Source organism: Limulus polyphemus, unplaced genomic scaffold (genome assembly GCF_000517525.1).
Source record: "Limulus polyphemus unplaced genomic scaffold, Limulus_polyphemus-2.1.2 Scaffold5032, whole genome shotgun sequence".
NCBI lineage: Eukaryota > Metazoa > Arthropoda > Merostomata > Xiphosura > Limulidae > Limulus > Limulus polyphemus.
In genome coordinates this window covers 2,789-19,662 of record NW_013670642.1, presented here as the reverse complement: position 1 = coordinate 19,662, position 16,874 = coordinate 2,789, and the positions used below count along the sequence as shown (strand labels likewise).

Here is a 16,874-nt window from a genome sequence, read left to right as displayed (position 1 = left end):
AGTGGTATGCTTTGCATATTATTCTGAGTTGCCTGACCAATCCAAAATTGCCTCCTCCACCCCTGACGCTTAACAACAAATAGTTATGAAACAAACGAACGAAGAGGATACACTATAATAATTCTGCTGATGACAAAAGCTTTTCGAAATATTGTACATTTCTAACAAAGTTTCTTTCACTATCCATTCAAGCCGTCTCCAAACTTTATTCTCTACGAAAGGGAGTTCGTCGTCATAAAAAATAATGCATTGTTTATAATGTTTTTTTTTTTTCTGAGCTTAATATTCAAGTGCCCTCTAGTGAAATATTTGTGAGAGTATACATTACATAATGGCGTCGACGTCGGCGAAAGTTTCAATTGGTAGTCTATTTTCTGTATTACTTGTATTAATAGCATTTTATTTTAATCAAAATGGACATAGTGATTTTGAGCAAAGACTCGAAGAAACACTGAATGGACTTTTAAGGGCTGAAAAAAAGGTTTCTCTTAGCTACAAACCTAAAGTGGCAGTAGGTTTTGGGTCATGCCAAGATCTTTTTGTGCACAGCAAAGATGTTTTACTTTTCAATCCACCACCTAAGATTCCTGAACATTTTCATTCCATTTCTACGCAGGACGAACTTCTGAAAGTATTTGCCTATTTTTTTCGACATGGTGCTGCAGCAGAGTAAGCTAATTTAATGTGTTTGAAACTATATATATTTGTATTACTTAGTATACTATAAGTATAACTAATAGTAACACTAATCCAGCCCTCGCCTACCCCACACTGTACAGTTTCACTGTCAGTCTTGGTTTTCGAGTGCGAATACCTGTGACCGCCCAGTATTCAAAAGACCCGATAATCACAGATTTTTGCTTTTCGCAATATATATATATATATATATATATATATATGTGTGTGTGTGTGTCAAAAATTGAATGATTAAACAAATTCTTAGGTCCATAATAAATGAATACAATCTCAAATGAAAAGTTAAAATTTAAACTTTAAAGTTAATGGGTACATCGTGGCGGGGGTTTAAAGGATCAGCTACCCCTAACAACTTACTCTCGTTTTAATTGTTGTGTACAGCTCATTGCATTGCCTTGGTGTCAAGATAGTTTTACTGACTGGAAGCTTTCATCATGTTTAATGAGTAAGGGACATAACATTCGTTTTCACAGCACTATGGAATAAGAATCTTGAATGTCCATTCTCACAGCTAGATTCCTAAATACGATCCAGTGGGCTTTGCTAAAACTATACACACATACAAGAAAATAACATCAGGGAAGTAATGATAAACATTATCCATTCATTCATGAGAAATTGCAACCTTTTAGGTATATCCTGGGGTGTTTTTGTCATAAAATTTCACAAATTTAACCAAACAATCCATGTAACTATTTGAAAAAAAAAAATTCATACTGTTGGCCCTCGGATTAACAGACTGTCACCAAATATCTTAATACTTGAAACTGAAAGAATGTTTTAAATATGGAAACTAATAAACTATTTTATTGAAATCAGTTTTGGCACCGTTATTTCAATGTTAACATTTTATTTCATGTTTCCTGTAACTTGTTACTTTAATCTTTTTCCTTTACTTTTATTACTCAAACAATATGTTACTGATGATGTCGGATTGGAAATTTAATATTAATAAGATGTTTATTGTAAATAATTGCCAAAGTGTAGTGTTGTGTTTCTGGATATCATTGTTAACTGACAAATGTTAATTAGATGACTTGTTTTATTTAAACAGTGATAAGACTCTTAATAAGTTATGCATCATATAATATTGTCTTAAATATTTAACTGTGCTAGAACAGTTATTTTCTGTCTTTCTAATACCTGCGTGTGCATTGTTCATTGATTGTTCAAAGTTGATTTTGCCCAAATAGAGATTTTATGTTTTAAGAAGCTGTTGTAGTCTTTCAGTTATGTTTTAATTTTTATTAGGAGGTATATAAAGAATGAAACACTTTTTAAAGAAGTGCTAGAACTGGCAAGTAGGGCAAATGATGTGCACTGGGCTATTGGAGGAAATGCACCTGTTATGGCAGCAAGATTTGCTAAAGAAGGCTGTGATGTTCTTCTTGGGGCACAGATGACAAAAGGACTGAAACAGTTTTTACCAGATGAAGTTATTATTTCTGGTCCCTTCACAGAAGAAGATGACATCCATATTTTACTGGAGTATTTGGCAGGAGAAAGATGGGGTCCGTATTTAGCATCTCGAGCAAATAGGTAAGGATGCATTTTGAAAGTGGAGTCGTTAGTCAGGTAAAGATATGGGTCCATATTTATTATCTAGAGCTTTACAAGTAAGGCTGCTTTATGAAAATGAGGTTAGTTTGACAAGGGAAAGATTAGATGTTTGTATGTCAACTAAAACTTACATTTTCAAACATGTCCAGGAAAAGGAGGGTATATTCATGATGTATTTCTGAAATTTGTATTTTTTCTATTATTATTATGTGTGTGTGTTGTGGAGAAACTAATTTTAATTTCAATGAAAGGTTTAATCAAATTAATTTTTTTATCATGTACATTTTGTTACTGCAGTCAGCCTGTTGAGTTTGTATTTCAGATTGAAGTGGCATGTAATTTTAATGACGTGTCTATTTTTCTGACTATTGTTGTTGTCTTTCTGATATATTTCTTAGTTGTATATTTACTATACTTTATAAATTTTTGTATGTGCATTGGGGGATGTAACTTTGAGGTGAAAATATATTTTTATTATCAAACACCCCCTCTCCTTTATAATTACTAGAAAACTATAGCCTCTTTTTTATTTATGTTGAAGTTTAAACTTGGTTCATTTATACTGGATCTAGTGTTGTTTCTTTACTCCGTACGGCTTGCTTTACCTTGTGTATTACCTCTGCCACCGAAGGTGACGGAGGCTATGTTTTCACCCCTATGTGTGTGAGTGTTTGCCATTAAGATTTCTTGAAAACAGCTGAATGGATTTGGATGAAAGTTGGAATACATTTGTACTATGACCCAGCTTAGAAGTGATTAGTGTTTGGAGGGTCAAGTCGCAGCAAGTTCACGAGAATTAAAAAAATCCTTATCCGTTAACATGGGACCTATTTTTCACACTATTTTTGCTCTGTAACTCAGTCAAAAGTTATCAGATTTTGATGAATCTTGGTGGACACATGTAGAATGTTATTCCTCATTGTCTTGTCAGAAATGGTCCATGTCCATTAATAATGACTGACATACGGACAGATTTTAGTATTTTTTTGAGGGTTAAATATGATCAACGTTGCATGGCAAGAGTATGTGCTGTACTGAATGCCCCTCTAGTTTGTCTAAGGAAGTCATTGGTTTTTCCACGTCTTGAATAGATGATGTTGCAGTCTTTATGGTTTAGTGATTAATGGGTTTAAAGTGCTAATGGGGTTAATCTCAGTGAGGTAAATGTAGTGCGTTTGTCGTCAGAGGTAGCACAGTTATATAGAGTTGAGGTTGACCAACTATCTTGTATTGTGTATTCATTCTTATTCTTACGTTTGTCATCAGAGGTAGCACAGTTATATAGAGTTCAGTTTGACTAGCTATCTTGTATTGTGTATTCATTCTTGTGTGTCTCCAAATTTTGTCTTTGATAAAAGTTCTTTGTGCCCTTAATTTGCCTTACTGTATCATATGTATAACAAGGGCCTATTTGGTCTTTCGAATTTGTCCTTGCACACACACACATACCCTTGAGAAAAAAAATTAAAATCTGTCCTTTATTTTTCAGGAATTTATTGATATCTCACTTAAGCTCTTGTAACATGAAGGTCCCTAATAAGTATTTTTCAGTTTTCACTTTGTTGTTTACAAAATACAGCCAGAAGTGGGGACCACTGGAATTGGTAAAATGATGTGTCAAGAGAAATATGTCTGTGAATGTTAATCAGGTTGCAACATTCTGATGAACACTAAAATATATTAAATTTCTAAGACAAAACAAAGTATTTTTAACGTTTTTTTCAGTTTCATTCAACAAGTTTTTGGAAATTTTACAGCATAATGAATTTTACACAAAGATGTGAAGCCCTATAACCCGAGCACGTTCACAAAGTCCATCTTTCGAAAGGTTTTAGGGTTCTGTTTCTTTGTGTTCAATGTTTTACTAGCATCATGAATGATAACATGATACTAACATTGAAACAAGAGGATTGATTTCCATGGTTATCTGCTGAAAACAGGTCTTTTTTTACATGTTTATAACATTATACTAACATTGAAACAAAAGGATTGATTTCCTTGGTTATCTGCTAAAAACGTGTAGTCTGTAAAATATCATACCATTGTACTTGTCACTCTTCTTTCAAAATTCTCACATGAAACAAACAATTTTTCAAAGTTAGTTTTTGGTTTCTTGTGTGCTTTTACTGTTTAATCATGTGTATAAATGGTGATAAAATTTACCATCCTGTGGTAAATAGTATTGGAGTTTTTAATTTAAATTTATAATATTGAGAGTGGTTTGAGCTATGTGTAACATGCTGTCATATTACTTGTATTTGCATCTTGTAAATAGTTGTGTGTACTAGCATGATGTACAAGTAAATAGTTTTGGTAAACACTGTTTATATTAGCCCTTTGTTTGTGTGAGATAGTAACTCTCCCATGTACGTCGATTCATATGAAGTCATTAAGAAATTAGGGAACAATATCTGAAATAAGTGGGTTAAGTCTGGCTTACGGTGCCAAAAACAAAAAATTCAAATCATGCTGTGTCATGACAACAAGTAGGTGCATTGTGTAGGTATTTTTCTACTCCTGGGAGTCCAGTCAAAACCAGCCTGCCTGCACTTCCTCGGCCTCAATTGCATATTGTTTATGCTATCGGCCAATATTGAGTAATATTCCCTATAATTATTTTTACACTGAACTTTCCTAAGACCCTTAAACACGAGTGTTCAGTATTGATTTATTTATTTTCTACGTCTTTATGTTGGGTTAGATTAAATGTTTTAAAATTAGTCTCTAGGAATGCATCTTTCCCTTTATAACACTAAGTCAGTCCAATTTACATCGAACTGCCTAACGTTGTATTTTTTAGCAGCATATCTCTGACATAAATGGGAGAGTTACTGTATATTTGCAATAAAAGCTGTGTGAATAACATTTTGAATTTTTTATTTTGATTCTAACAAAGGTCACACATTAAAAACTAAGGCTTTTATACAGTGTGGACTTCACTAAAGAGCATGGTTTTGTTTATTCATTTTATAACCAATGATTTTTGCTGTTTTGCTAACAGGTTTATTGTACATAATGACCATAGTAACCCTCATCTGATGTCCATTCATGGCTTTGTTAAACATCTAGAAACTTTTAATCCCAACTTGCTTGTTGTAGGAGGTTTGCAAATGATGGACAACTTTCCATTTCAGCCCCGTAAGTACGTCATTGTCGGAAACACTACATGTAGCAAACCAGAAACTTTTACACATTTTAAATAAAATTTTTTGCTTTTTCCAAATTGAAAGTAGTGTACATATAATAATGTAGCTTGTACTGAAATGGTGCATGTTTGATTTAGGACCAGTTTCAAATTTGATTTTTTACCACATATTTTCCTATAATATTAAAGTTAAAATTACTTGTAAAAAAAATAAATTAAAAACCCAAAGCACATCACCATTGTGTCTCCAAGAATTTTAAAGTCATTAAGTAAATTATTGTAATTCACAATTTTTTTATTAGTGCTAGCAAAATGTCAGTTCCTTTTTTGTACTACAATTTGGTAGACTAACTGAAATTCATTTTAGGTTTTATGTCAGGTTTCTAAGCCATAACTTTTTAAACTACAGTCTTTCATTTTAATATATATATATATATATACAAGGAAAGCTATAAATTGTTCTCCTCAGAACAAAAATTATTTTTTGTAGTACTCGTTGATGACATCTTTGATTCTTTATTTTGATCACCAAAATCAAACTGCCAAAAAGTTATCGCGTTCTACTGAACTGGAAAATCACATGTATGTATATATGATATTGGTCGACCTCGTGTGAAATATCATGAAGAAATAAATTATATGTTACACCTGCTCTGTCATGGTGAATATTCATGTAACATCGCTACTGATTGGTTTAGTTGAGTGCATTCTATTGACCAATTAGAGCAGTCTGTCAATCTCCAATGGAAATTTCTTTTAAAGTACATAAATTTGCATGCTCATCGTTGAATCACTTTGGCTTGAAAGTAACTTTGCTACATGATCTAAGCGAATGAAATCCTCATTGACTGTGCTGATGACAGTATTTAATTTTTTTTTTCTAAATCCACTCTTGGAATTTTAAGGAGCTCTGGTGGAAATTGATGTCTTTAACTGTAATTTCTAAGATTTTTTTAAACTTGTATTATGTTAAGAATTTGAATGATTAGTTATAATAGAATCTTTGATTAACCTTTTGGTTGAAAAAATATGTTCAAACAACCTTGCAGCTCTAGGATAACACCATAATTATAATTCTAATGTTATTGGCCACTCGGTTTCATAAGTCTGATGCTATTGGTCACTTGTCTAGATAAGTTCAGTGCTATTGGCTAGTAGGTTTGATAAGTTTAATGCTATTGGCTGGTCATCTTGAAATTTTATCAAAAAGTTTAGGAGCAAGATAAAAAATAACACAAATAAATGCCGAAGACAGATAAATCTAAGAGACAACATCTAATAAAAATCAAATTTACGTCCATTAAAATCTGGTATGCAGTGAATGTGTTTTGAAAAATTATTTCTGTTATTTTTTAAGATGCTGTGTTGTTCTCCTAGGCAACAGTACATGAAGTTATGAATTTATATTAAAACATAGAACTGAAGACTTCTGAAGAAAAATTATACTTCTTAAAAACTGAACATAAAAAAGTTTCAGAATATCATTGTAAGGCTTATATAATGCCTTTTCATCTTCTTCACTTCACTGTCGTGCAAAAAAAAAAACCTTTTCAAGGAAAATAAACTTCAGCATGATCTTCTGTGTGTAGTGGGAGTTCACTGCTATATTTCAAGCATCTTCTTTTCCTAGATTTTGACTTTTCACTATGATGACATTAAAAATGTGTTAAATATTTCACACCATTGAAATAATGTAATTTTTTAATTTACGATAAATTGTAATTTGTCTACGGATATTTCTCATACGGCTTTCCACGGTTTGTCTTCAAGGAAATTTAAGTACCTTTTTTTTTCCTGATTTTTGACTCGCCTAGACTTACCATCAACTGTCTAGGTGAGGTGTAGGGAGATATCTCTGCCCAAGAATATTTTTTTCTCTAATATTTTCACTCATTAAAATGTAACCAAAGTTATTTACATTTACTAAGTTTGCTTTTTGTGAGCATTTTGAGTGAAATCATGAAACAAACATAACAATAAAAACTGTAACAGTAGTAGCACTAACTGAAAGCAAGAAGAACGTACCATTTTCTTTTGGGAAAGTAAGAATAACTCTTTCTTTAAATGGATAGTACTCTGTTTTTGTCGTCTTTTTTTTTTTTTGTCAAAGTTAACAAATCTTATGTAATGGCTTATTGTACTGCAGGAAATTACATTGTGGTCTAAAAAAAATTACCTTTTACTTGTAATTTGTTGAGTTGTTGTGTGTTTAATTTTGTCAAAATTGTTGTTGAACAGTCTATCATAAAACGTTTTAGCAGAAATTGTCTTTATTGTTTTGGGATAATTAGTTATACGTCTCATATTTGTACAGAATTGAGACGAGAAAAACTCATGCAAGTAAGCGAAATATGTTCACGACTGCCCCAAGATACCAAAGTCCACTTTGAAATGGCTTCTTTCACAGAAGAAGCGCTGTTACACGATATAGTGGATCTTATCATACCTTTTGCAGACTCTCTTGGAATGAATGAGCAAGAACTGCCTAATTTCTATCATATTCTTAAATATGGCAATGTGACCCTGATCTCCGAGGCCACACCAAGAGTCGCTACTGTGCTTGATCAGATGAGAGATGTTTTTGAGTAAGTTTGGTTTGGTGATTTAATTTTTTTATATGATAAAAATAGTGAGGATTTACTTATAAAGCTCTTGGTGATTCATTAAAAGTGTCTGGATTCTATATAAAATATTTGTTATCATACAGTACTTAAGGTACACTGGAATTTAAATCAAGAGCTCGTGGTAGTGCAAAAATCTGACTTACCTGCACTAAAATTAGTGAATTTTCTGAAACTTGAAATGTATGTGATCTTGGGTAAAGAGTGTATGTTACTTTGTTCTGGAGATAAGTACGGTTGCCATCCCAGTGTTGTTGTCCTTTTCATAAACTATTTGGGAACATGGTTTCCATCCCAGTTTCATTTGACAGACTGTCATTTTTTAGTGTTATTTTGACAGAATATGTGGATATATAGTTTGCATTCCTGTGTTATATTCATAGAGTGATTGTATCCATGATTGTAATTTCCAGGGTAGTTTTGTCAGACTGTCTGGACCCACATTTGCTATCCCAGGGTAAGTTTGTCAGACTATTTGGACCCAAAGGTGCTATCCGAGGGTAATTTTGACAGGCTGTCTGGGCCCATGGTTACTATCTCAGGGTAATTTTGACTAGATGTATGGACTTGTGGTTACTATCTCAGGGTTATTTTGACTAGCTGTCTGGACTCATGGTTATTATCTCAGTAATTTTGACTAGCTGTCTGGGCCCATGGTTACTATCTCGGGGTAATTTTGACTAGCTGTCTGGACCTACTGTTGCTATCCCAGGGTAAGTTTGGCAGTCTATCTGGACCCACTGTTGCAATCCATGGTTAATTTTGATAGGCTATCCAGACAAGTGCTGGAGGAAATGTTTCTGCACACCTTGTACACTTCATAGTCAAGACCAAATGGACAGGACAAAATATTTATTGAAGTATTATACCTTCTAATCTCTAGGTAATGCATTAGTAGCACACACGTACAATTTCTTCATCCGGTCATCAAATAAACATTCCTTTCCCTCTGCTGTGGAAAAGTTGAATCATTCAAATTAATATTAGACTTTTAGAACTGATACATTTTAGTGGAGTGTTAGCATACATCACCCAGAGTTGGCAACTTGATTGCTATAAATGGAAACTGTTTGGCAGTGTACATGGGCTAACTTACTTTAGGATTTTGCCTAAGAGAGGAGATATTCAAGACCCTGGAATTAGACACATTTCCACTTTTTTATGGATTTTTGGCTTTGAAATTTAAAGACACGAGTACGTAATCAGTTAAATGAGTCAATTATTATTTTTCACAAAGCAGGGTATACAATTAACAGATAACGAGGTCATTAGGAATTTAATAACAAAAGAAAGAACAATATCTTACATTGTCTTTTATGCAGTTTTTAGACCTATATTAATTTACATGAGTGTGAGACTGACAGTAGTGGTAATTATTATTAGCTGTTTAGTATTATAAACTGATGGAAAATTCAAGGATGTCTTAAAGAAACTAGTCTATGATACTTGAGAAGTTGTTATTTTCATACATTTTTCATTTATTTTACTTCTGTGTGTCCGTGGATGTAGATGGTATGAAAAAGTTTAAAAAATGTGATTTGTATTGAAATTCAGTATTCTCCAAGAAACATGGAAGAGAAGTGGCCAAAGAAAACTAACTCGTCTCCACGTTCACACGCTGGCTTTCCAGGCCATCATGACGGAGAAAGACTCCTCGTGGAAGAACACAATGTCGGCAGCAGCCAAAGCCGCACTGACGGCTCACCGCCACACCTGTGGCTCACATAGAATTGATACTGCTAAAGCCAAGTTGATTCTGGATGATGCCTTTACTAGCTCCCTGAGAAATGATGCAAAACGGATCCCCGTTAAATCTAGCAGACCCGTTTCTTGCTGGGACGAAGGAGACAGGGAAGTGTGTGTGGCTCCAGTATTGGTGTGTACTGAAGTCTTACAGACTGGAGGAGGAGGTGACAATATATCATCTGCTGGTTTGGTTTTTCAAATTTAACTTTTTTTTTTCTTTCTTAAACTAGGTTAATTGTGATTATGGGTTTGAATAATGAATCAAAAAACAAATATATTTTCTCTTCATTTACCAAATAAAAAAAAAAAATTGCCCTCCATAATAGAATATTAAAATAAAACTGAAGTTTTAACACATAATACTTGAGCTCTTTTTATATTTTCTTGTTTTGTCTTTTTAATCCATACACGTAGATTTGATCTTTTTCCATTGTTCATTGTAATAAAAGAAGGATTATTTGATGTTGGACCAGAATATTTTTGGTAAGTGAAAATGGGAACTGCTTTGTCTATGGGTTAATTTGTAAATGTCGTATTTTTCATGTACTTACTTTTGAAGAAATTTTTGTCAACTTATTTTTTGTGGTTAAATTACTACTTAACATTTGCTAAGCATTGGGTTATTCAATTACTACCTACTGTAATTGTGCGAGTCATGCTGGAACAAGAGTAAACTGTAGTTAGTCCTAGAAGGAAGCTTTCTGTTCACTTGATTTTTAATATATGGATAAATTTCTGATCTTTTTTTTTTCCTGAATATTTATTGAATTACGTTCAGAAATGAAGCCATTCTTACTTCAAATCTTGATTTCTATCCGCTTCTTGGCAGCGATCTCTGGGAACGTTTTTGATAGAAATTTAGCTAGGTGATTTCTCATTGAAAAGAACACCAGTTATACTGTCTGAATTTGATTGTTATTACGCATTGTAACGTTAATTGTTTGACGCAACTGTGGAATGAATTGCTTAATGGAAATGGCATGCTTGTATAACACTACTGATTTATGTACGTTTGGTACAAGTGACTTTTTGTACATACAGTTGTCTCTTTGTATCAGGTTAAAGTTCAAGCAATCACAGTTCGATATCTTTCTATTTAGTGATATTGATATGCTCTTGAACATGGTTTTATTGAAGCACAGAATTGCAAAATTGTTTTTTAGGACAGTATGGTGCAGAATAGTGGAATCATTGTGATATTAGTTATATTGGAGGGTAGTTAAAAATTTTAACATATACTTGTATGTTGCAGTGAAGACAATCAAATTCACTAAATATTACTAAGCAGTGGTGGGTTGTTACAATTGATAAGGGGATGATTGTCATCTGTGAGAAAACTATGAATTTGGATAACCTACTTCTTACATTGTAAAGAAATTATAATTGAGAAGTATTTCTAGACAGCACTGTGAAAAGATGATAACTTGGGAGTGTTTTTACACGGCAGTTTTAAAAGGCAATAACTAGGGAGGATTTCTACACGACAGCATGGAAAAGCCAATAACTTCAGAAGGTTTCTTCTTAGTTCATATGAAAAAACTGAAGACTGGAGGAGATTTCCATTCATCACTATGAAGACAATAGGAAAGGGTGTTATTCAGCAGTATGATAAAGATGACTGAATAGGATTTCTTGATAATATGAAGAGATTATTACTAGAGAGTTTGCACTCAACAATCTGACAAGCTTAGAACTAGGGAGGATGAATATTCGTTACCAATAGGAAATTAATTTTGGAGAAAGATACTATTATTAGAAAAGTATATTGTTAGAGCAGCATTTCCCAACAGGTGGTTCTAAAACTTGTAGGGGTTCAAAAGAGGATTCTGAGAGAAATATTTGGTAATGGCATCTTTTTTTACTTTCCTGGTTCTACAGTTCTTACCAATATTTTAATTTCCTTCAAATTATTTAAAATATTTATGTAAGGAAATAGCTGGATGCAGAGCCAGATTTAAGACTATCTCTCTCTCTCTTCTGTTGTGTCGAACGTTAAAGCACCGTGTTCTTCAAAACAAGTTCAGAAGTCTCATTAGTTTTAGTTAAATGGTTTTGTTTTGAATTTTTTCATTATGTTCCAAGAATTATATTTCAATTTTACTGGGTACTAACACTGATTACAATATGAGATTTTATTGTAAAAGTGTTACATTCTATGTGTTACAAAAACTTTTTATGTTCAATAAATTCAACACATTCAAAAGTAAGGGATTCTCAAAGAGAAAAAAGTTGGAAGGTACAGTGTTAGAGGAAGGGTAATTTTTAAGTGTTGGAAGGTTGCTGGTGGAATTCTAAGTAGATTATTACCATAACAATATTACCGAGAAGTCCGACAGTGTTGGATGGTAATTGTAAAAGAAGAATATTTGTTGAGTATGTAATTTTACTCATCTGTAGATTATAATCAATTGTCATTATTGTGAACAATCTGTTTAATCCAGTAATTTTCACAAAACCTTTTTGTTTATAGTATAGTGGATAAGTTTGGTTGTGATGTTATAGAGTAGAATTAATAGTTATGTTCAACTTGAAGATGATGTTTCTCCTGAGAATCCCGAACTTCTGAAATACTAATAATTTATTTATGTGCTAGGATTAGAGACGGTGAGTACATTTAGGATTATTTGAATGATCTTGATAGGATATATTTAATTTCAAATGTAAAGTAACTTAGTTACCTGTCTTTAGTAGGTGTTGATTCAATCATTCATAAGATGAAGAATTGTTACAGGTAGAAAGTTTTGTAACAAGTGATTGAACATTTTATTCAGACAATTAATGACTTGAAATAATTGGCTTATATTTTTCTCATTCTTATATTGGAAGGCGTTTATTGGCTCTCATTTGATGCTTGTTAAGGTGGGTTGGCTTATTATGGGGGGAAGTGTAATTTTCTTTTTTTTTTTGCCTACTGTCATATTATCCCTGCCTGTATTGAAAGTTACTTTCAATTTCCAGTTGATACTCACTGCTTTTACCGTTCTTTCATTCCATTAAGATATTTAGTTAAATTAGTATCTGAATAATAGCATATTTTTCGTACAAATGTTTAACAGTTTAAGTGCCAATTTCGTTGTATACTTTCAATACTACCTTGTACATAAAGTGTCTTTGTTTTAATTTAGGAGTGTACGTTTGTGTAACTACCACTGATAACTCCTTATTTGTTTAGAATAACTGTTTTTATTTCTGATTATAATTGTTTTAAATAATTCATATTTCTTTGTGCATACTATAATGGTTACATATGTTTTTAATGGTTACCTTATTATAAAAGGGTATATTGGACAGAGGAAACATTTTCAGGATATACAGTTCTACGGCTTTCAGAGGTATAAACTGCTGTTCTAACTTTTGAACGACTCAAAAAATCTTATGATAACGTGTTTTAATGAAAATATATCTGCTTGACCTCAGATGTATAACTTTTGATGGACTAACCTTTTAAGAAAAAAGAGAACTTTTAAGTACACAGCAAGAGTGAGTTTCTTTGTAATTGTAATGAATATTTGTGGTGAAAACAGTAAATATATTAATTTATTTTATTTCTTCTAGTGCAAAATATTTAACTAAAAAATAATTACATTTTTTTTTTGAGAAACTATGAGGAAATATGAAGTTTGAAGAACCTTATGCAATGATTGATTACTTAAAGACCTTCTAAATGAGACAAAATGACCTAAGCTCCATATAAGATGTTTTATTCCCATGCTGATAAATTGTACATGTCTACAATGGAAAGTAGCAGAGTGTTGACAAGTTTTAACACTGTTTTAAACTTGAAACTAGGAGAGGTATTTTGTAAGATATCCCTTAGAACAGTATAACACCGTAATGCTGAGTTATTAACGTATTGTGGTTTAAGTGTCTCTGAAGATCTTGCAAAAGCTATATGACGGAAACGGAACAGTGTATTAGCTGGACTCGTAAATTCTGACAATCTGTATCCATGCAGCAAGTAGATTGTAAAAACAAATAACTTAGGCAGTCATCTTGAAGGGTATTGAGTGGAGAATCTCGTATCATCCCATCATTACAGACATCTTAACGAAAACTATGAATCACGGTACAGTTTTTGTTTGTTAAAGGAGTCATTTACAGGTCTCTCTCACTCTTTACTTTAACACTTTAGTACAAACAGTAAAGTGATAACCGAGACAGAATGGTACTTTTGTTTAAAGATTTTCACATGTATTGATATAAGGTTTTAGTGTGTAATTAAAAAGGGAATCTACAATATTCTTGATGACTGAGATTATAAATGTGTATATATATATACATAACTGAATATGGTATTATCACCATCTTGATATTGTAACTACGTACGTACTCGTATTGTCAGCTAAGAAAAGGGCTAATATTACAGTTTGAGAACTATTTAAATTCCATGAATTTGTTATGATCACTTCAGTTAAAAAGTCAGTGTACTAATTATGAGGGATTATAAGCACAGCAAGTAATGTTGTAATCTGTTGTGTTGATTTAAGACTGTATGTTTCATATTTGCAATAAAATATAGTAAAGTACGAACAACAATCCTACAAAAAAATGTGCATATAGAGTTAATGTTTCTTAGAAATAGCATTTCACAAGAAAATTTCAACAACCTAACATATTGTACAAATATTGAGTCAAATTCTATAACTTTTTAAATCACAAACAAGATATTATATAAAAAGTGTGTACAAAATTTGATTTAATTAAGTCTTTGGTTCAGGTATATAAAATGATGAGACTCAAGCATGCTTGATACTCGACTTGCTAAGTAGACAGATATAACTGAAATGCTTACTATATCATATTTCATGCTAAGTGAACAGAGATATAGCTGCAGTGCCAAGTATATCCATGGGCATAGCCAGCACTACAGAGTGGAGGTTTTTTTTTCCCAGATAAACATGAACCTTTTTTCTACACAAAGAATTTAAGTGAATTGAATTAAAGTCAAGTGTTTATTTTAAAGCCCCTCCCCCAGTAGTACAGCAGTATGTCTGCAGACTTGCAATGTTAGAAACTGGATTTCGATACCTGTGGTGGGCAGAACATAGATAGCCCATTGTGTAGCTTTGTGCTTAACTTCAAATAAACAAACCTTTTCTTTTAAATCACAAGATAGTGGAATTTTTAGAATATTGGGTTGATTGTTCAACCCACCCCCATCTGTTCTTTTACCTTATGTTCAGGATTTAGCACAATATCATTTTGTTTTTATAAGTTTCATGTGGGTTTGAAATCAGATAAATGAAAGTTATTTATGTCTTTGATTAATCAGCTTTGTTGAGATAATTCTTTATTAAATTATAAACATTTACAATTGATCTAAAAGTTAACATTATGAAGATAAAAATAACCTTGGAAATATTTCATATATCTAATTAACAATGCTTTAAGGCTGTTTAGTTTAGAATTTAGCATTTATGGTAAAAAAAAGAAAAAAATGCAAGTTTGTTTTATGGATTTAATTTTGGTCACAATAGTTCATAGAAAGCGGGATTTGTTCATACAAATTTTCTGTTCATTCTGTTTTATTCAGTAAATATAAAGTTTCCTAAAATTACAGTCTATGAATAATGAATTCAATAATTTCACTATATGATTGCATAATTACAAAGGTCTTTCTTTTTACAACGAAATTTTGAATAATTTGTAATAAAATTGCATCCAACCATTCATCTTCATCTTGTGTATTAGCCTCACTAATTTGAAAAATCATGTGATCACAGGTGTAGGTGAATTTCCAAAGCTCTGTAATTTGTTATACTGCCGGACATCAACTACCAGTTCTTGCTATTTTACTGCCTTTTTGATGTTAGATGTTCGAGTACAGACATTTCCAGCTAAACAACAGCAATAATGGATACTGAAAAGCTTGCTGATGTGTGCAAGAAACGATGTTTTTCTAGTAACCCTAGTGTCAAATTTCCTAACCGTATAGTCACTAAAATTAAAATCAAAAGTTTAATTGAAAATAATTTTTTACGGGAATTTTTTGAAGTGAAACTTTTTTTTTTTACTTTATATAATGTTTTATACTTTACTAAAATTGATTATTTATGTTAAGTTTTTCCTACTAGTCAGTGGTTAATAGTTTATTATTGAATTGCCTTTATCTTAAAGATGATTGGTTTCTCGTTTTACGCTACACCGTGTTAACACGTTATAAACAGGAAATAAAATACGTATTACAGGAAGTGCTGTTAATATGAATAGAGCATCAAAATATAAACTTACTTTTACTAGCTAGCTTTCAAACTTAATAAATTGGGAACGTGGATTTTCCATGTATAATTTTTTTTTCTTTTGATTGGTTTTCTTCGAATGTAAAAATTATTCTTAAATAAATTATTTTTATTTATACATGTGTTGACTGGGTTGTTACAGGGTCCAGGTGTTCGATTCGAAACCCGTCGCCGAACAGGACATATCAGTCGCGCAGCGTTATAACGTTCATTGTTAAAGAGTAGTCCAAGAGTTGCTGGTGGTAGATGGTGTTCTCTGTCTATCTTACCTATCACCCCAAAAGTAGGGACAATGAATACAGAAAGCCTTCGAGTAGCTTCGCGCGAAATAAAAAACAAACAATACTATATATGTGTTCATAATTGTATATTGAAAGCTAGTGAATCTGTGCGATTAGTGCCCCCAGTGGCACAGCGGTATGTCTGCGGACTTACAACGCTAGAATCCGGGTTTCGATACCAGTGGTGGGCAGAGCACAAATAGCCCATTGTGTAGCTTTGTGCTTAATTGTAAACAAACAAACTGTGCGATTAGTCCCCCTATGGGTCAGCATTAAGTTCCTGGACATAAAATGCTAAAATCTGGGGTTCCAGTTCCCCACTCTGGACAGAGTACAGATAGCCCATTGTGTACTTTTGCGCAGTACCCTACGTGACTCGAAAGTAATGTAATCTTCTCCCCGCCAGACAAGTATAATATTGTTTTAGTACATCTGAACTATCAGACTTCTCGACCCATTAACCGGTGGAAAATGCGGACTACAGCTTCAATAAAAAGGTAACTCAGTTATGGTCTAATTAATATTTCGTCCAATTTCTTTAACGCCTAAGAAGCGGGATCTTTTGTTACAATTACTTACAATTGTT

General features: G+C 32.5%; 1 protein-coding gene across 2 annotated transcripts; it reads left to right on the top strand.

The window, feature by feature from the left end:
* The first annotated feature begins 317 nt into the window (after positions 1 to 317).
* LOC106472034 (ADP-dependent glucokinase-like) lies at positions 318 to 15,769 on the top strand. 2 transcript variants are annotated; one of them, XM_022400637.1, is made up of 6 exons: positions 318 to 669; positions 1,948 to 2,235; positions 5,258 to 5,394; positions 7,716 to 7,986; positions 9,577 to 9,932; positions 15,492 to 15,769. In XM_022400637.1, exons 1-6 carry the CDS (start codon positions 332 to 334, stop codon positions 15,620 to 15,622), a joined length of 1,521 nt encoding a protein of 506 aa, XP_022256345.1. In that variant the 5' UTR covers positions 318 to 331; the 3' UTR covers positions 15,623 to 15,769. The 2 variants fall into 2 exon arrangements, with proteins under 2 accessions (XP_022256345.1, XP_013788117.1); XM_013932663.2 differs by lacking the exon at positions 15,492 to 15,769 and having other exon boundaries at positions 9,577 to 14,317.
* The last annotated feature ends 1,105 nt before the right edge of the window (positions 15,770 to 16,874 follow it).

Excerpts from the sequence above, each read along its gene's own strand:
- LOC106472034 (XM_022400637.1), top strand. The coding sequence starts at position 332 with ATGGCGTCGACGTCGGCGAAAGTTTCAATTGGTAGTCTATTTTCTGTA. Across the intron at positions 2,236-5,257 it reads TTAGCATCTCGAGCAAATAG|GTTTATTGTACATAATGACC; the intron begins GTAAGGATGCAT and ends TTTTGCTAACAG. Across the intron at positions 5,395-7,715 it reads CAACTTTCCATTTCAGCCCC|AATTGAGACGAGAAAAACTC; the intron begins GTAAGTACGTCA and ends ATATTTGTACAG.